Source organism: Halyomorpha halys, unplaced genomic scaffold (genome assembly GCF_000696795.3).
Source record: "Halyomorpha halys isolate HHAL.00 unplaced genomic scaffold, Hhal_1.1 Scaffold692.1, whole genome shotgun sequence".
NCBI lineage: Eukaryota > Metazoa > Arthropoda > Insecta > Hemiptera > Pentatomidae > Halyomorpha > Halyomorpha halys.
Window position 1 is genome coordinate 839,551 of NW_027113553.1, and position 21,625 is coordinate 861,175.

Sequence of the window (21,625 nt, forward strand, 5' to 3'; positions counted from 1 at the left end):
CAAATTAGGCTAGGTTTAGGGGCTAAGATAGCTACATTTTTACTAAGAAAAAGATTAATAATTAAAAGGAAGATGTTCCGGGTTAGGTCTAAGAAAAACTCAAATAGTCATGAAACTATTTAGTAATTAAAATTATTATTTGCTTCTTAACAGATAAAATTTGAACAATACTCCACTTATATTTATAGTTAGAGAGGGTGAAATCTAGTTTGAGATATTTTTATTAGAAAAGAACTGGAGGAGAAAGAAAAATACCAGAAAACCTACGATTATTTTTCAAAAGAGCTTTCAACTACTAACCAGAAGGTAAACATCCCCCCCTTTAAACCTTTTACTACCATTGGTATTAACACTCAGCTACAGGAAAATTTTAACATCAGTGGAGCAATGCTATCCTGTAAAGAGCATAGTAACTCACTCCTATGGTATCTGACTCAAACATTTTGAGATATATTCAAAATAAAAGGAATTCGGGAACAGACCTCGTACTGTATCTATTGAAACATATAAAATTAATTTTAATGGATATTTATCTTTATTTAACAACTGGGCACACCTTGTTTTATCAAATGTTATGAGATTCTTATTTTTTTTTTTAATATGAACAAGGGGCACTCTATACCAATAATGATAGCATCAAAATTATTATCTGATATTCTATATAACACAACCCTATTGTTCTTATACTTAAATATAAAATAAATTAAAGAAATGGTAAAATAAAAAATAGGAATTACAAAAGATGTATCACTGCAGTCATATTGAATATTTATTGGCGAATAATTTAGCTCTTAAACCATTCAACAACCTTCCTGAAAACTTGTCTTGCTTTGATATCGAATACTCCATTACTTCCTGGCAAAGTATTTTCGGAGAAGGAGAGTTTTCCGTCCTTAAGATCGACGCATCTGAAATTGATGCTGACTGCGGTAACACTCTTCACTTTGACGTCCAATTGGCTGCAGAAGTTGATTCCGGTCTGTTCGTCGCCACTTGTAACGGACTTGAAGCAGTAGTTAAGGAAACTGGCTCTGCCTGGTAGGCTGCTGCAGTATTGTTCATAATCAGATGCTGCACAAAACGAATGAGTTAGTATTATCAGTAGATATCAGAAACTAGAATAATAAATAATAATATTTGTAATTGCCAATAAAATTAACTATCTGAATAAATTATGATAAAGATTATTAATTTGATATTGTTTTTCATGGTAAATGACGTATGGAACTACCAATTTCACAGAAATATGTTTTATAAAAATAATAATGCATTGAAGTCTGTTTCAGATTAAACTTACTTGAAAAGCTATGATCCAAAACATTCATTGTGTAAGCTGTTACACCGATGTTTATCTTCTTCTCTTCCGTGTTAGGGGTGAATTTGATACAACCTACACATTAAATGTTACTTTAGCTTACACTTAAAATACAGGAAACATGATAATCAATGAATATAATAAAAAGAACTACCATTGACTGTGGCTCCGTAGACACTTGGACTAGCACAGCATCCACAGGTGATACCTTCGCAAGAGCAGGACTTACGGAATAAGGATCCCAAGGATCTCCTCGAACTTGAACCTATTTTTAATACGGAAGTTTTAAAAATATATTATTTGTCTCAATTAAGGATTGGTATAAAATAATCGATAGTTGTTTAATATCATGGAATCATTACTGGATTATCTCTCTAGGAAGTCTGGTGAGTCAATTCTTTTAAAATTTTTTGAGGTTAATCACTTCCATCATTTGAAATAAATTATTATTTGTACAATGTCATGAATAAATAAATAATAATTTATTTCAAATGATGGAAGTGATTAACCTCAAAAAATTTTAAAAGAATGGAATCATTACCTGTATAATCAACGAGCGGGGATTCAATCAACTCATTTTCAAGTTCATCCAAGTCCAACTCTACAGCAGCGCAAGCTGCGACTAGCGCGAAAATAAACACAAAAGCCTTCATTATTTTCACCCCTAAAATCAAATATAATCAAGTGTTTAATGAACAGTAAAATGTTTAATGCACCTTTATCAAGATTTGATTTTATAACTTAAAGAATTTTATTTTACAAATCCTTTGCAAGTAGTGTTTTACATAACAAAATTATCGTTTATTAATTTCAGCATCTTTGCATTATCTGCAGTGTGTGTGATGAAATAATGAAAAAACTGTAGCTACGAGATCCATATATTGTTGATTGATTTTTTTGAGGAGTATTGTTACTACTGTTTTATTGATTACCTTTTCAGATGTTTTAATGTTAGCTGAAATGTTTTAACTAGTAATATAACAGTGACTCAGAATGATCTTTTAAGCAACCTGTTTTTCAAACATTTTTTCACCCTTTGTCCCAAGTCAGCAGGGGGGCAATGCCATTTTTTCTCTAAAAAACGGCTTCATTAATCTTCACTCTATGGCTTCAATAAGCCGAGGTCTCCATGAATCCTAGCTGCTATGGCTGAAAGCGTAACTAGTAGAAGAAGCAACGATCAATTTTGGATTTTTTTTTTCAACCAATAAAACATCCTGTTACAAATATTTTTTTTAGTGGAGTGCACAAGTTTGCTCTGATATTGGTTGTGAGCTCTGATCTGGGCTCTAACAGGTACCCTAGAAAACAGGATCGAGAGATTTCAACAGAAAGTCCCCAATATAATCACAGGAGCGATCTCGGATCAGGGCCTTACACACATGGAGGAGAATTAACAGTGAACTGCCTGCAGAGTCGGCCCAGTCTATTAACTGATGGTCAGCCTATTGACAAGAGATATTTCTCATGATATAAAGCCAAGTAGGTTAAGATGGGTGGACATAATTATAATGGACATTTGGCTCGAAACTATCCATCAGGACGCCTCCATACAACAATGAATGCCACCATAATTGGCAAGACATCATTTGTGAGGTCAAAAATCAGATGCATATTGAGAATCAACATAGGATGCGAAAGAACTGTTTGCAGCAAACAGGAAAGTAGTAGCTCAAGACATGCAGACGTGGAGAAGGCACAGAACTGTAGAATCAACTGAAAAAATATCGCGGGATATGAATTCAGAATTTTCATCTCTCTGTATAAAGTGAGAAAGAAATAGTTTCCATGGCTCCACTACCACTCTTCGTCTTGAAGCATAAATTAAAACAAATCATCAGTTTATCATTAATGCTAATAGAAATTAATTAAATAAATTGACTTTTAAAAACTAATTCATGACTTTGCTAACCAAAAATTAAGAAAATTACCTCTTGTAAAAGTTTATTTTTTCCCTTCAGTGTTTGTTATTTTTCAAATATTAAATAAATTGATTGATTATAACTAGTCTGAATTATAGTTCATAAAATATTCCACATGTGTTAAAGTGCCCGGCGACCTGAGTGTGAATGGTGAAATCCTGTCATAGTGGCCCTTAGACTTCTACGAGTTTGTAGCCACTGTACTGAAGGTTTGTTGATAATATCGCTGTACGCTCTTCTAACAAAGATCACATGACTCCCTCCATTTCAATAATTAAAGATAAGAATAAAAAAAAAATGAATCAACATATAAATACTAACTGTAGGACAATCACGAAGTGACCACCCTCTTGCTCAAGAGATTATATTTGACTTGATGAGAATCGGGTTGGAAGGGAGAGAATTGAAAAAAGAAAACACCCATAAGTGAATTGTATTAGTTTCTATGTACAGCAATGTTTCGACCTTCCATTACATCATATACTGCGAAAAATACCTCTATGTTCAACTAAATTTACACCATAAACGCTTCTAGGTATTTTATACTTTCTTTACACATTTTATGTCTCATGTGAACTCATCTGTGAAAAACATCAACCTACACTTTTATTTCGCATTACCCAATAATTCAGGTTCATAAATTAAGGTTCCTAAACATCTTCTGGTTCTTTTCTAATCAAAAATCGATTTTGTTCAATGGAAATGTTTTAATTGCTTGTTGTGTTGATTTCCAATGAAAAAAACAGATTAATAGTTTCACAATAAAATAATTTAAAAAAATAAATTTTACACAACAGGTCTCTTAGTAATATCATACTCTTATTTTATTATTCAATAATTATATTGTTCGTACTGTCAGTGTAATAAGCAGAATAAATTGACATACCTTTGAGGACAGTGAAGAATGTGTACTGCCCCATAGCTTAAGTGTTTTTATAGTATGATTAACTGGAAATTAGTTTGAACAACTGTGTTTGCAATAAGCTATGTTGATATAATAATGAAAAACAAAACAAGTACATATCAATATTTAATTAACCAAAATCTCAAAACTCTTACAGTAGTGTAAAAGCCCATGTTATTAATCGGAACGTAGTTTTCATTTATAATTTGAACATTAAATTTATACTGTACAGCTTGCACACATTGTTACCCTTGAACTATTTTCATTATTATTACTTTTTTAGAAAAAAAAGTTACAAGTAGGAATCTGCAATTATTGGTTTATTTAAAAAGTAAGTGCGAGGCACTGACGTTAGATCGGGTCTCTGAGTCTTTCATGTGATCATATTCTATCATATTTTCTTTAAACAATATTTTCTTAGCTTCTTTCTGTATCAGTCATTTTTTAAGAAAAAAAAAAAAGAAAAAACCTGTCTGACACCCATTAAATACTTCTGTATCCCTAGAACCTTCAAATCCCGACCTGATCAATGTACCTGACAACTACAGTTCTATGGTGAATCCTTCCTAATTTCAATTTTAATCCTGTTGGATTTTTAGCATTCATCACACCGTTCATTTAATATCATTCAGTTTCTTCATTTTTCCTATTTTCTTGCAGGTTATTGAAAAGTAATATCCAATAGTTTCAGATCCCTCCATATTTATTTAAACGAAAATTTTATATTTTTTAATAATCTAGAAGACTTTTTGTCTAGAGTAAAATCTTTCTTTATTTTAAGATTCATATTAATTTGATATCAGTTTTTCATTATAGTATTTAAATTTTCTAAAAGATATTGTAATGTTTCTAGTAAAATTTTATTTATTTTTTTTTTCATTATTTGTCTACAATATTTTTATGATCTTTATAATCATATTTTATTTAAAAAGATACCAAAACATTCGTTGAAATCAGAAAAGAGTACCTGTTAAAATTTAGGACTACAACATAGTCACATTGTTCTGTCCTACTTCTTCAAGTGACAGTTTTATTTTTTTACGTTTTATCTCTTTGTGGTAATCAGTTAAGTAAAATTTGCTACAATTCAGTCAATTTTTCAATTTTGGAAAGGTGAGTAATCCAGTTACAAACATGGCCAGGACCACTTAGCATTTTTTTTTTAAATTTAGGAACAGGACAAACAAGATCCTCCCCTGACAAATTTATAAAGTTTGTCCAATCTGTGGGCTAACTTTTAAGGGTGGTAGAGGTCTACGCACCCATATAGCAAAGAAGAATCTCAGGGAGGATAAGAACGAAATAATAAGGGGTTTATTTAGTGTTATAAGAGATAGTGAGGTCGGAGAGAGGGAGATAGACCATATAAAATTAGAAATAAGTATAAGGGTAAGCTATCTCTCAGGGTGTTCTGAAAGGAAAACAAATTTTAACTTAGCGGATTTCGACAAAGTAGTAGGCGATTTCTTGTATTTTCTTAAAAAAAATTGAATGCCCGGCCCACAATACCCTGCTATGAAATTCTTTAAATTCTCTTTAAAATGAGAGAAAAGAATAAAATCGAAATGGCTGATAAGGGTGCTGGGAAGGTATCGAATCCCAAGAAAGCTAATAAGGCAGACAGGAGCCGTCGGCAGAAACAGAACCAGCTATCTCATGCTACAATAAATATAGCTCAATAAAATTTCTATAAAATAAGAAACAAAAGTGGTACAAAACGTAATAAACGCCTACTCGTCCAAATATTAATGACCTCGATCAGGTGGGCGGAGTAGAAAGGGAAAATAAGGGAATATATGAAAAATGCGTCTCTTCTCTTAAAAAAAAATTCCACGAGACCTTCGGAGAGATAGAGTTCACCGTGAGAGGCCTCTGATTTGGATCTCGCAAAACAATATAAAACAGAATTAGATTTTATGACCTAAATTAGAGGCTTTTGTAACAAATTATTGTAGGAGAAACTCCTTTTAAACTAAATTAAATGTTAAATAAAAAAAATCAGAGCAGCTTAAATTTTCTCAGAATAAATTCGAAATCTTGGAATAAATCTTGACTTTTCCACTCTGGTTAGAATAGGTTGATTCCTGCTCTAAGTTGGAGAAAGAAAGGCTGTTAAATCCAAAATTAAAAAAAAAAAAAAAAAAAAAAAAATGAACCTAATAGGTACTAGGGATGGGATATCGATATCGATATTTCGTCTCCGATATCCGACATTTTGATATCAATATTCAGTAACCGATAATATTGGATAATAATTCAGTATCCTTCGATAATATTGGAATATCGATATTTTCCTTCGATAATATCGGAATATCGGTTTCTAAAAAAAAAAAAAAAAAAAGGTCGTACCTTAAAAGTAGATGTAAATAAAAGAAATATTGATTATAAACACTCCAATGTAATGTAACTATAATCATATATTCAGCAGCAAATATTCCTGGCAAAATATAGTATGGCCTAGATATTCTGATATTATTTAATCCAAATATCGATATTTTGTTAATGAAAATATTCAAGCTATAAAAATATATAAGCTATAACTATAATATATTTAATATTGATAGTTTAATATTCATTTCGACTATTTGACATTTTAATAATTATTGTTTTCTAACATTAGCAACAATATTCCGATATTATATTATCAAAGGATCGATATATTGTTTCAATAATTTAACATCCATTCGATCTCTGATAATATTATTAATATCGATATTGATAATTAGCAACAATATTCTAATATTATTTTATTGAAATACCGATATTTTGTTTTAAAATACTAGACAAATTTAAAATGAAATATCGATATTTCGTTTCAATAATTTAATATCCATTTCGATATTTAACATATTCGATAATATCGATATGGAAAATTATCAACAATATCCTGATATTATTTTATCGAAATATGGATATTTTGTTTAAAAAGACTAAAAAATTATAAAACAAAATATTGATATTTTGTTTTAATATATTACATTTCATTTTGAAATTTGACATTATTAATAATATCCATATGCAAATTTATTAACGACAGTAAGATATTATTTTATAGAAATATGAGTAATTCGCAACTAAAAAAAAGTTATGAAAAATATAAAAATAGTATTCCGATATTCTATTTTCATAAAATCATATTCCTTTCGATATTCGACATTGTTATTAATATCGATATCGTAGATTAGAAAACATATTTCGATATTTTGTTTAATAGAAACATCGATATTTTATAAAAAAAAAAAAAAAATTAAAAGGATAAAAAAAAGTATTTCGATATTTCATTTTGATAATTCCATATTCATTTCGGTATTTAACATTGTTGATAATAACGATATCGATTATAAGCAATGATATTTTGATATTTTTTTTTTATAGAAATATCCATCTTTGGTTTAAAAAGATTAGGAAAACTTTATAAAAATAGTGTTTCGATATTTTAAATTGAAAAATCTATATTCCTTCCGATATTCGACATTGTTACTAATATCAATATGGAATATTAGAAAAAGTATTTCGATGTTTTTTCATGGAAATATCGATATTTAGTTTTAAAAGATTAGGTAAATTTTACAAAAAGCATGAAAATAATTTTTCGATATTTTAAATTGATAAATTAATATTCCTTTCGCTATTGGTTGCTGAATATATGATTATAGTTACATTGCATTGGAGTGTTTATAATCAATACTTATTTTATGTACATCTGTATAAATACGTAATCTAATATAAATGTAAAAATAAAAAATAAAAAGATAGGGAAAAGAAGGAAATCTACGATAAATGTATCTCTTTCCTCAAGGAGAGGTTCCGTGAGGGCTTCGGAGAATGAGACTTCAACGTGAGAGGCCTCTGGTTCGGAGCCCGTGGAACGATTCCCAGCACAACTGGGAGCTCCATGGAGGAGCTCGGGGTCGATGTCCAGGACGTGGCTAGGTTGACAGAGAATATAATACTTGACTCCCTGGGAATCATACACCACCATATGCATGGAAATTAATGAGTATGGGAGTTTGTCCAGAGGAGGGATGACATGCATGCATCGCATATCTTATTTGTTGTTTTAGTTATTATTTTAATACTTGTTATATAGGGGAATATGTTGATCAAATGAAAAAGGGGTTGTGAAATAGAAGGGAAAGAAAAAAGAGGAATAAATCGAAAAACTTGTAGTTAGTTTGTAGACTGGTATTAATTGTAAATGAAAAGTATAAGAAAACTGAAAAAAAAAGAAGTTATCTTTCTATTATACTATATCATTTAAAAATATGTAATTTATATATGTCCGGTAACGGATTGATCAGTATGCTGTGTAATGTAGCAACTCGATGTATTTGGGCAGCATGAATGAATAAAGTATTTCTTTCTCCCTAGAAATATCGATATTTTGTTTAAAAAGACTAAAATATATTATGAAAAGCTAAAAAAATTTATTTTGATGATTTCATATTCATTTCGGTATTCAACATTGTTGATAATATCCATATCGATAATTAACAACAATTCTCAGTTATTTTTTCATCAAATATCGATATTTGGTTTAAAAAGATTAAGAAATTTTTATAAAAAGCATAAAAATAGCTTTTCGATATTTGAAATTGCTAATTTCATGTTTCTTTCGATATTTTAGGTTGACATTAATATCGATATCGAAAATTAGAAATGATATTTCGATTTTTTTTTTTTTTATACAATATAAATTTATTTTTTTAATACACATATACATTCGATATCATTATTACAACAATTTAAAATATCGAAATTAATATGGAATTATCAAAAGAAAATATTGATATTCCATTTTTAAATTTTATAATCTTTTTAAACAAAATATCGATATTTTGATCAAATTATATCGGAATCTTGTAGCAAACATTCGGTATCGCTATTACAACAATGTAAAATATCGAAATAAATATGTAATTATCAAAATAAAATATCTAAGCTCCATTTTTAAATTTTCTATACAATTTTCTAGTATTTTTAAACAAAATATCGATATTTCGGTAAAATAATATCGGAATTTGTTGCTAATATTCTATATCGATATTACAACAATACAAAATATCGATATAAATATGTAATTATCAAAATAAAATATCGATATTCCATATTTAAATTTTATTATATCGATATTTCGATGAAATTATATCGGAATCTTGTTGCAAATATTCGATATCGTTATTATATTGTAACCTATTAGATACTATTCAGCTACATAGTTTGAACATTAAAAACATTGAAGATATTTTAATTAACACTTTCACAATTTCGATTATTATTAGTTTTGACAACTGCTCAAAAAGAACAGTAAAGTATTTGTGAAGTAGTGAAACTGTTAATTCGTCGTTTATTTCGAACACCTTTCCCATTCCAAAGAAGAAAATTGGGGTCATTTAAGGATTATTCAAAGATGGAATGAAATTGGGCACAAGATGTGCATACCAGAAAGGTTTCTATGGATTTTAATTCAAAGAGTAGGAGTTAGTTGGTTGACATACTGGTATGATCCAAACTATTTGATGAAGGAGAGATCAGGAATTCATGTTGATGGAATTTTTGAGGATTAGTTTAATTTTGGGTAATATAATATTGAGGTTAGGAATATATATATAAACCACTTGAAAGCAATTTGTTAAATTGAGAGAGGCTGAGATTACTGCTGTACTTTGCAATCGATTTTTTTCGAACCGAAAAAATTACGTGTAAAGCCATGTCCTCATTGGGCGTGTTGAATAGAACTGTTGTGGTATATTTAAGCTACTAGTTTTTGCAGCTCCTGCCAACTTTATAATGCATGACAATCCTGCGGGGAGGTTTCCGCTCATGGACGGTCCACTATCAATTAATGGTTGTTCACCATTTAGTAGACTTTACACTTCTTTCTCTTCTGTGGGAACATGTACTCAATTAGACTAATATATTGGCAATGACCCCTTTAGGTATAGTTTGCATAGTTTTAAGCTAATTGGTTGGAAATCTAGAATCCCGCTACTCCAAATATTTGTTTATTCTAGTTTCTACGATATAACGTAACATATTTTATTTTGCATTTGGTAGCCTTTTCCAGTCCCTCTCATCTCTTGAATAGCCATGGTGTCTGTGCTACATTAGTTAGCTCCTTATGATCTCAAGATGTTTATAAGATTCTACATTACATGTTCTAATTTTGTATGTCCTTTTCCAAAAACTATATCGGCGCAATGAATCAGTCCTACAATCGAAAGTTTTGTTTAAGTGTTACAATACATGTAAACTTTTTACAATATTTCAGAACTAATGAAAGAAAATGAAATAACTTCAAACTCACAACTTTAGGTAACAATAAATTTAGTTTTTTCTTCTTTTTTATATATATATTTTTTAAAAAAATGTTAATATTTATTGTTAAAAGTTAAAACATATAAATATATTTTACACATTATTTTAATTCTATGTATGACATGTTGCTAAATGTTTATTATAGTTTTAAATTACAGATAAAAAAACTGCTGAATTTCAAAGATTTTAATTAACCACCCACTTCTCACCGAATCCCAAACCTGGACCAGAACTGACGCAGAAAAATCACAAACAACACCTCTCTAAAACCTTTATTCCACATCCTGATATCCTTAACCCAATTCATCTTGGATGTATTGAAGCAGAACTAAATATTCCGCTCCAAATGACCCTCTCTCCTAAAGCATTTCATCTTTCAGAAATATCTAATATCATTCAAAGATTATTTACCCGCAAAGTTCCTGGATACGACCTAATAACATCCCACATTCACTTTCAGAAATGAGATGGCCGACAAAGCTGCTAGAGAAGCGCTAATCCTCCCAGGTAGACCCGCAGCAATCTTAACCTTAAACAAAGGAATATGCTCACCCTTTAAAGGAATCTATTAATAAAAGGTGCCAGGCAATGTGGGACGAAAGTCCACCCACTATCCTGTCCACGTATGCCGATGACACATGTGTGCTCGCTGCTAATAAGAACCCATTAATTGTATCCCAAAATCTCCAATCCCATATCACAGCCCTCGAAGATTGGTGTCGTAATTGGAGGATTAAGATAAATTCCAACAAATCCCATCAAATCACCTTTACCCTTCGTCGTGAACCTACTGACTGCCCTAAAATTTCATTTAATGATGTTACTCTTACCCCTGTCGAACAGGTCCGCTACCTTAGACTACATTTGGACAAACGATTAACCTGGAATCCTCACATCAGACTGAAAAGACAGGACACTGCACGTCGATTTCGACTATTACAGAACTTACTAGACGAACGGTCTAAACTTCCAACACACTACAAAAGACTGATCTACATGACTGTAATAAGGCCAATCTGGACATATGGAGTTGAGCTTTGGGGCTCCACTAAACCTTCGAATTCCTCTCGTATTCAATCCTTACAATCCAAAATCCTTCGTAAAATCCTCAATGCTCCTTACTTAGTCACAAATAAAATCATACATAAAGACCTTAATGTTCCCTTTGTAACTGATCTTGCCCGAACCAGATATCACTCCTAAACTCTCTAACCACTCAAACCCCCTAGTTTCTAGTCTTGCATCCTCTTCCATTCCTGATAATCCTCCGAGGCGTCTGAAAAGAAGATGGCCACGAGACCAGCTAATGTAAAATGTCATTAGAGTGCTACCAATGGGTAGTTTTTCTACACGCCTGTAACAATTTATGTATATCCAATTTAACTTAGATCAGATTTACTAAATGCATTATAATGTACAGTTGTAAATAGCAATAAATAAACATTAAAAAAAAAAATAAAACTACAGATACAGGTCTTGGAAATGACCACCAGCCCTTAAGGTCACCCGTACATGTCTTAAATTCCAAAAGGGGTAATTATAATTAGAATAATTATTAAATTTTTTAGGCATGAAATAATGTGTAAATATTAAAAGTAGTATATTTTTTAATACATGGGTTTGCATTAGTCTCTATAATGTTGAAATACTTTAGTCATTTTTACCCGTCTTTTAGTATGTATTGTAATTTTATATTTCTTTTTTACTTTTTTTTATTTGTTATGGTTTTCGTTGTCATTAATTGTCTAATACCTTTTCTGTAATTCTTGTTTATTTATACTTTTTACTATGCATTTTATTTAATTTACTTTGTTCGTTTCTATATAATTTTTCACATATCTTAAATCATATTTAGTCACACCTTTGTTTACTTTTATTTCAGGTTATATATTCTCTTTCTTTGTTACATTATTTTAGTTTATATACGTAATATAATGTTATATATTTTTTAGCTCTGATGAAGCCCTGCAAATTAAAGCTGAAAATGGGCTTATAATAAATAGTCTTCTAAGGATACCGCTACCATATACTATAACTACTATAGTCGCCGAAACCGCTATGGCCCGGCATGGCGTAACCAACCAGCTAACACGGGAACTACTACTGCCATCAGGCAAACGCCGTATATTCATATATGTATTACTCCTTGAATATACTTTAATTACACAAAAACAACACCTATAAGATATTGTAATATTCATAAATGTATCATTTGAATTAACTAAGATTACAACAAAATATTCTGATCCACTAAAAGCTAACGTCTTACAAGTAGCATCTCTCGACGGCGTTGAATAGACAAGAAGCAAATTGAAAGGCCTCAGTGCCTTCCACTACCAGCCGGAATGGTCCCTCCCAAGCTATCATATATAAGCCCCCTGCTATCATGCTATCTCTGTAAACCCGTCTTCAGCGGATCTCGCAATCTTTTTTTATCCATTATCACTTTTGATTCCGATGGATTAGCATTAATTAATAAAAATTACTATCTGACTCGGGTCATTCATGTAATGAAGTCACTTACTAAAGAGTAAATGAATTGAATTTATTATAAAATTTGTTATGGGTAAAGATTTTACGTTGACGTAATTTGTTTGATATTAACATTTCAATAGGAAAAGAGAGATACTTACATAGTACTGCGGATTTACATTTGACAAACGTACATTTACATTTTAAATTTGATGAAAAAAGAAATCGCTAATGATAAAACAACAATAAAATGAACACAACACATACGGACTAATCGCTCAGAAAGTGTTAAACGTTGTATGAGGGATACTTCTACTTCCAACAAATAATATCGTAAATCAAAAGTAATATTCCAATAAATATGCAAACTTTTTCTACATTTGATAAATTGATTTAATAACTACAGTATTTGAAAAATCATGTTATATACCTCGAAATGACATGAATGTCATTTGGCACCAACCCTAGTTTGTAAATGTTTATAACTCATTTGAAATAAATTACAAATTTGAGACTTAAGAGTATCATTTAATAAACAGTTCAAATAGAAAAACTAATTCCATTTTTATCATATAAAAGAAGAAACTGAAGAAACTAGGTTGAGCTTATCCCCGCTCGGTTATCTTTCAGGCTAAACTAAGTAATAGCTTATGTAACGCGCAGTAACTGTTCAGTCATTTATTACTTCCTAACGAGCGAAGACATCAATGGACACAATTCTTATTTTAATTGTTTGTCATTTCTATACCAGCTTAAAAAAAAAAAAAAAAAGAAAAGAAAACTTAGACGTTAAAACTTAGTTTTTAATAAATCTATGGGGAACGTTCTGAGCTGTTAAATTGTGCCCATGTATTTAGTTCGTTCGAAAATTTGAAAACAATAGGTGAAAAAAGAGCTTTATCATTCAGTTATCTTGTTATTGTTCATTCACTTCTTATTCATAGTTTAATTATACTTTCTCTTTTGATGTAACTTGTTAAAAATGTTTATTTCATACATGGAAATTTCAGGAATTCCGAAAAAAATTACAAATTTCTAATCTTCATGTATTACTGGAAAATTTATATATAAATAATTAATTAATACAAAATACTCAAGTCATTCGTTCACCTTAGTTGTTTTTTATCTTATTAAATAAGTATATGCATGCATGGTAGGCAAATGTTTAATAGAAACTGTAAAAAAAAATTCGGAATTTTTTTTAGTATTTTATTACAGCTTTTCGATTTTTTAAAAAAATATTTGTAGAATGTTTTGGTGGATTGGTAAAAATGACGTATCTAGCAGAAATATAATAATTAACTTAAGGAAATCTCTGTAAAAAGTTTTACTTCCAAAACTATTTAAGATAAATCGTTGGTAGTAGTAGTTAAATTAATAATAAAATGGAAACAATTTAACAAATCGTTATTAATTTATATCTTTTGGGATCCTGGGAGTCGTTGTAATTTATTTTAAAAAAAACCTTTTGATTACTTTTGTTTTACAAAACTAAATCTTTTATTTCATCATATAAACCTAACGATACAATAAGGTTTGATATTTCTTTGGAGTATTTTATTTGAACTATATTTATGTTTTATTTATCATTTGGAGGTTTTGTCAAAATTATTGCCTAAAATGATTTTTTTTTTAACTCATTGTCATCATCATTGGATGGAGCTATCTTTGGAAACCCTTGGCCTCCTCCCTAATCCTTCTCTTCTCCAGACCAGTTCTCGAGAGCCCTTCTCCATAATCCATCACCAAGAGTACGAAGCTTCATCATGTTCTTCAATCAACGGTGGTCCCTGTATCAATATTTTATGGAGCCTTCTATGCCAATCATTTAATTCAGCTCCTTATTACGGTTATATATTATTTAGCAGTTTATATATTTTTTTAGGTCTTTATCCACCAAAATCTTCACATAATCATTGATAAGAGAATAACAGAAAAGCTAAAATGTGACTGCTGTATCATTTCCAATATGAAAAATATGGTAAGTGTCACCAACAATCATCTGTACTTACTATACCACAACATAAAGAAGATAGGACACTCGCTCACAAGACTAGATTTTAAATAAAAACTTTCAGGAACAACTCACAAACAAATTCGAGATTCATAGCTAAACCATTGCATTAGTATCAAGACAACTACGAACAAAAATGGAATTCTAATCACAAAGAGGAGGAGAATGAGCTAGAGTGATGGCGAAATATCTACTAAGGCACAATCTAAAGCCTAATGAAAATTCTTCAAGGGTGTTCATTCTGTTCGTATTAAATAAGAGGTTTACTGCATGATGATGATCAAAGGTTTGATAGGTGGTGCACATTTTTTTTTTTTTATTTATTGATATTTACAACTGTATAAAAAATACAAGTAAATTTGATCATAATGACATAATGATATGATACAGGATGTAGAGAAACTATCCAGTAGTAGAACTCTAAAAACAGTTTACAATATAAGGTCACGAGGCCATCTTCTTTTCTGGCCCCTCGGAGGATTGTCAGGAATGGAAGAGGAAGCAAGGTTAGAAACTAGTGAGTTTGGGTGGTTAGGGAGTTTATTATGGAAGGAATAATATCGGGTTCGGGCTAGATCGGTTACATAAGGAACATTTAGGTCTTTATGGTTGGTTTTATTAGTAACAAAATAAGGAGCATTGAGGATTTTAGGAAGGATTTTGAATTGTAGAGATTAGATACGAGAGGAATTCGAAGGTTTAGTGGAGCTCCAAAGCTCAACTCCGTATGTCCAGATGGGCCTTATTATTGTCATGTAGATCAGTCTTTTGTTGGAAGTTTAGACCGTTTGTCGAGTAAGTGCTGTAATAGTCGGAATCTGCGTGCAGTTTCCTGTCTTTTCAGTCTTGTGTGAGGATTCCAGTTTAGTCGTTTGTCAAGATGTAGTCCAAGATAACGAATCTGTTCTTCAGGGGTAAGAGCCACATTATTAAAGTATACTGGTGGGCAGTCGGCAGATTTATGACGAAGAGTAAATGTGATTTGATGGGATTTGTTGGAATTTATTTTTATCCTCCAATTTCGACACCGTTCTTCGAGGATTGTAATATGGGACTAGAGAGTTTGGGATGCAATCAAAGTGTTATTACTAACTGTGAGCACACATGTGTAATCAGCATACGTGGTAAGGATAGTGTTAGGAGTTGTTGGGATGTCAGCTGTATAAACGGTGTAGAGGATGGGACCGAGAATACTACCTTGAGGAACACCAGTGGATTGAAACCATTGGAACCATTGTGGTTTACTTGGAATAATCTATTAGTAAGAAAGGAACGGATGATGAGAAAATATGTAGGAGGTAAGAATTTACGGAGTTTGTAAAGAAGTCCCGGGTGCCAGACTCAATCAAAAGCCTGCTCTATATCGAAAAAGACTCCCGCGCAGTACATTCCGCGCTCCAAAGAAGACGAGGCAACGTCCACCACACGATGACATTGCTGGATAGTGAGTGGGATGTTCGGAATCCAAACTGGTGATCTAGGATGGGGTATAGGCGTTTCAAAATAAGTTTTTCGAGGATTTTTCCCATGATCGGTAATAAAGAGATGGGACGGTAGGAGGATGGGTGTTCTGGCGGCTTTTGGGGTTTGGGGATCATTTTGATTATAGATAGTTTCCATGGGTCAGGAAAATATGTGGAACGGAAAACGGCGTTATATATGTAGGTGAGGAATAGGATGGCTTTTCAAGGAAGAAGTTTAAGGATGTGGGATATTATTAGGTCATATCCAGGAGCTTTGCGGGTAGGTAATCGTTGAATGATGCTGGATATTTCAGAAGGATGGAATGCTTTAGGTGGTAGGGTCATTTGGAATGGATTATTGAGTTCTGCTTCAATACATTCAAGGTGATTTGGGTTAAGGATATCCGGTTGCGGAATAAAGGTTTTAGAAGGGTGTTGTCCAAAGGTTTGCGATTTTTGTTCGTCAGTTCTGGTCCAGGTTTGGGATTTGGTGAGAAGAGGATAGTTAAAATCTTTGAATTTCAAAAGCTGTTTAGTGGTTCTCCATAATGATTTGTCAGTAGTTGTAAGATTTTCAGTGAAGTTAAGTAAATTTTGAATTTTCTAATTTCTGCTTTAAGTTTGTTAGTCAATTTGGTGTAATACGTTTTGTCAGTTGGATATCTGGTCCTATCCCACTTCGATCTTGCTCTTCGTATTTTCCTTATTAAGATACGAAGATACTGTGGCAGGTTAGTTTGTTTATTATTATTCATTTTACTAGTTCTATAAGTGTTGTCATTTATACTTGTTCTTATTGATTCTGTGAGTTTTTCTATTGCTTCGTTTTGTTTTGTCTTTAGTTGAATATTCAAGTCTAGTGTGGCGCACATCACAATAAAAATTCATCCTGGATATGAATTTTAAAAAAAATTAAATTTAAAAGTCCTGTTTTTTGTTTTGTTTAAATTTACTTTGTATTTCGTTTTACATTAGTTGTTGTTATTGCACTTAATAAAGATATTCCTATATTTTACTATGATTAAGCTGAGGTAATACAAACTTCTAATACTAAAGTACATAGTAAATACTAAAGTACATAGTAAGTAAAACTAAAATCACAAATTAAAGTAACTATTTGTATTTATAAGGATTTAGGAAATGAAGTAAATTTTTTCTAAAACCATACGAAAGAATATACCTTTTCTTAAAATAATTACTAAAATATTTCTTATATATTCTAATTGGCACTATGGATCTATGAATAAAGTCCTATCCATTTCCATAGATTAATTTCTGTTTGGAATCTATAAAAATATAAAATATAATAACAATATAAAAATACCGAGTATAGAAAAATAGACAGCCAGAAAAATAGCAACATACTATTTTATTGACCTTATTTAATAAGTTGAAAATAAATTTGTGAATCCGAAATTTTGTATTGGAACTTTTATATGTACTTTATGTCATGTCAACATGGAATATTCCCAACAGGGCCTTGTTTCATAATAAAGTACAAACTAATACTATTAGTCTTGTTGATTTATCTTAATTCAATTACACTGACTTGTACAATAGTAACTTGTACTTTAGTATTTTTTAATTCCTTTAATATCTCTAATAGTCATCTCTATCATGAAAAAAATAAGTATTAGTATTATTACCACACTAGTTTCTACACTTGTACTAATACTATTAGTTTTCATTATGCAACAGGACCCAAAAGTATGGTTTAAATGGCAAATAATAATGAAATTATGTTAACAAGGGATAAAGTAAATATTAAAAAAGGTATATAATATAATCTCCGTTGTTATGTTGAATATTTATTGACACAAATTTTAGCGGCGTTTGATAAAATCAATAACTTTCTTGAAGACCGCTCGAGCCTTAAGGTTTAATATCCCGTTCTTTGATGGCATATATTCTTCTGAAAAAGAAAGTTTGCCTTCTTTAAGATCGACGCATCTGAAATTGACGCTGACTCCGGTGACACTCTTCACGTTGACGTTCAGTTGGCTGCAGAAGGTGACACCAGTCTGATCGTTGCCGACTGAGGCGGTTTCCAAGCAGAAAGTAAGGAAGCTGGCCTTTCCTGGGAGGCTGCCGCAATAGTTACCTGTCGCTGATGCTGAACACACACACAAAAAAATCATAGAATCATACATTTCAAATAACTGCATTGAACAAAAAAATTTCTCATTCTTGAATGCAAATAAATATCTGCTTGTAGAATGTTCCAGAAAAGTGAAACATACTGGTTTCAGACAGTGGTTTGAATATAAACCTTCTACTAAAAGGTTAACGACTCAAAATACAGAACGTTAAGTAACACAAATATTTTCTCATATTAAGTATGTAAAATCATAAAATATGCATTTGATCAAATTTACACTGGACCCAAGGATGAAGCAATGGAGTCCAAAGGAATACTGACGATCCCTGCGCATTTCATTTGTTATGAAAGCGAATAGAGACTGGTAAGAGCTCTATAATTGCAGACATGCAAAATATTAAGTTCATCAGAAAGTTTCTAACAGAACCGCCCTTTAGGATAGAAATTGACAACTTAAATAAGAGCTTTAGATTTATAGTGGATATTTACGAAACGTTTATACGCCCAGTGTTGACGCAAGGTACAGTAGTTTGGGCCACCAAGGCATATGAAGAAAAACTTCTGACTTTTGAGAGGAGGTTTCTTCGAAGAATGTTTGAACCTATAAAATGCAGAACTATCTGGCACCGAACGAAGAACCAAGAACTTTATGAAGTCTTTGGCGAGATAAATGTGGTAAAGTTCATTACGTTTGGATGGCTATACTGGGCAAATACTCATGACAGAAGAACTCCAAGGGCTAACAAGAGTGGAAAGGCTTAGGAGAAGGTGGTTGGACGGAGTTTCTATCGACTCAAGAGACCTAGAGATCCGGAACAGGACCTGATCACAGGTGCACCTGCTACATCACAGGACTGGGCCAACTGGTGGAGGCATTTAAAGGCAGCGCGGTTGTGCCATTTATTATTATTAGATTTATAATTGGACGAATCGTCTGTTAATTTTTTGTTTTTGAGTCTCTTTTAGGAATTCCAAGAAATTTGAGTTGAGAAAGTATCTCGGATTAATACGAAAAAAAATAGTGAAGGTTTTCAGAAACGAGGAAGGGTTTATGTTGTTACAGCATAACAAAACAATATTTATATACTTGTGAGTAATTTGCTGAAATTACATGTCTATTGATTTATTCTTCATCAGAAGTAAATGTATTCTCATTTACTCCCTTTGAAACTATCGAATGTATCAAGAATCCGAAGAAAGAGTTGTGTTTCTACTGTATTTTCGGACACCGAACTCCACTGCATAACAATGGGCAACTTTCTTCATAAAGTAAACTCAGAAAGAATGTTTATTGAGATAGGACCAAAGGGAAAGATTTGAGGAAAGGCATAAGTGGACTTCAAGCTTACTGTTTTTCCAAAAAAGTACCACAAAGCGTTTGTTTTTTAGGATACCTCGTTGCATGATATTACGTCATTGCAATAAATAAATTAAAAGAAAACAATTATTCTCATACTAATAATTACTAAAAGATGAACTTACTTGAAAAGGACTTGTTCACAATAGTTTTTTTCAAAGCCGAGACTTCAACGTTTATCTCCCTCGATTCTGGCTTTGGACTGAACTTGATGCAACCTTCACATTAAATGTTTCATTATGTTAACATGCTGCACATGAAGGATATATTATTAAAAAGTAATCGAAATACAACAATTACCATCGATTTTAGTTCCGAAGATTGACGGTTTAGCACAGCACCCGCAGGTAGTCTTTTCGCAAGAGCAGGCTTTACGGAAGAGTGAGCCAAAAGAGAACCTCCTTGCAGATAAACCTGAAAGTATTTAAATTTGCTATGATTTAAGATTGGAAATAATAACCATTGATATTTGTAAAGGCCTGTCCATACTTACCTGGGTCTACTTCAACCAGTGGAGAATCCAACAATTCATTTTCAAGTTTATCCAAATCTAATGTAGCAGCAAAAGATACTGCGGCTAGTGTGAAAAGTAGTACGATGGCCTTCATTGTGTCTACCCTCTCAAAAAATAAACAATACTTCACTATAAATTATTTTATATTTTATTATTATTGATTATTTAAAAAATAATATTTTAGGATTAATTTACTGAATCGTTTATTCTCTTACACAAATAATTCAATTTCAAATATCCAGTAATGAAAAGGCTTACCTTAGAGAAAAGTGAAGAGTGTGGACTGTCCCAGAGCCTATTTCTTTTTATAGATAAATTAGTTTGTACAACTGTGTTTGCGAATAATCTAAGTCACTAAATGATATTAAGGGAAAAATCAACAAATGTCCAATTTCTATATTGAATTAACAAACATTGTTAATTGCTTAATTGTACTGTACTGCAATACCCATAGCTGCCTCTAACCTTTGTTACTACAAGGTTTAACTGCAGCACTACAACAATTTTTGAAATTTTATGACAAATGGATCAATAAAATTAAGTAATTTATTTGTTGACATCCCTACCTTGAATATTAATACAAATAAATTTCCACACTAACAAGGGGAGGCAAAGCACAAGAAGTCGCCAACTTTAATGAAAAATATTAGACACGTGTCCCAGAGTTCTTGCCAAAGCACCGAGAAAAAATATGAGCCGAGAAAATAATAAAATAACATATTTTTAGATATTTTTTATGATATAGCATACTGCGCTTGCTCTGTATGTTTTTTTATACCAATCGATTCGTTTTTAGTGTAGAATAAGAATAAAAGATTATCGGTCGGATTAAATGAGTTTGAGTGTTCAAAATTACAAAAGCCATACGTCACTCCTATAAATACGAATTTTTACACAAATCAAAAATTAGACATTTTTGTGCTTGATTTTTGGAGGATATTCTTTTTTCAACCAATACCCCGTGATCGAAAATAAATTTATAACTCCTTAAATTATTACCCAAATCCAACGTAACTACTTAATTACTTACATAACTGTTGGGAAGCTGTGTATCTGCTCATATGAATATCTTTTAGAAGTTAAATACCTTTGTATAGAAGAAAAAAGTAGTTTCAAATAAGATAAAAAAATTAAACGATTTATTTTTATGTCTCCGGTTCTAATTTGCTTATGAAGGTCCAATATGTACTGATATGTATGAGAGGTACCAGCTGGGGTTTTTTAACTTAAAATAATTTCCTTTGTCGG

General features: G+C 31.4%; 2 protein-coding genes across 2 annotated transcripts; both read right to left on the minus strand.

Moving 5' to 3' along the window:
- Positions 1-745: 745 nt before the first annotated feature.
- On the minus strand, positions 746-2,014 carry LOC106685435 (uncharacterized). The gene is made up of 4 exons (XM_014428095.2): positions 1,857-2,014; positions 1,470-1,580; positions 1,298-1,390; positions 746-1,071 (listed from the first exon to the last, which is right to left on the minus strand). Exons 1-4 carry the CDS (start codon positions 1,966-1,968, stop codon positions 785-787), a joined length of 603 nt encoding a protein of 200 aa, XP_014283581.2. The 5' UTR covers positions 1,969-2,014; the 3' UTR covers positions 746-784.
- Positions 2,015-18,196: 16,182 nt separating this feature from the next.
- LOC106685430 (uncharacterized) lies at positions 18,197-20,754 on the minus strand. The gene is made up of 5 exons (XM_014428087.2): positions 20,636-20,754; positions 20,357-20,483; positions 20,164-20,277; positions 19,989-20,081; positions 18,197-18,521 (listed from the first exon to the last, which is right to left on the minus strand). Exons 2-5 carry the CDS (start codon positions 20,469-20,471, stop codon positions 18,232-18,234), a joined length of 612 nt encoding a protein of 203 aa, XP_014283573.1. The 5' UTR covers positions 20,472-20,483; positions 20,636-20,754; the 3' UTR covers positions 18,197-18,231.
- Between the last annotated feature and the right edge of the window lie 871 nt (positions 20,755-21,625).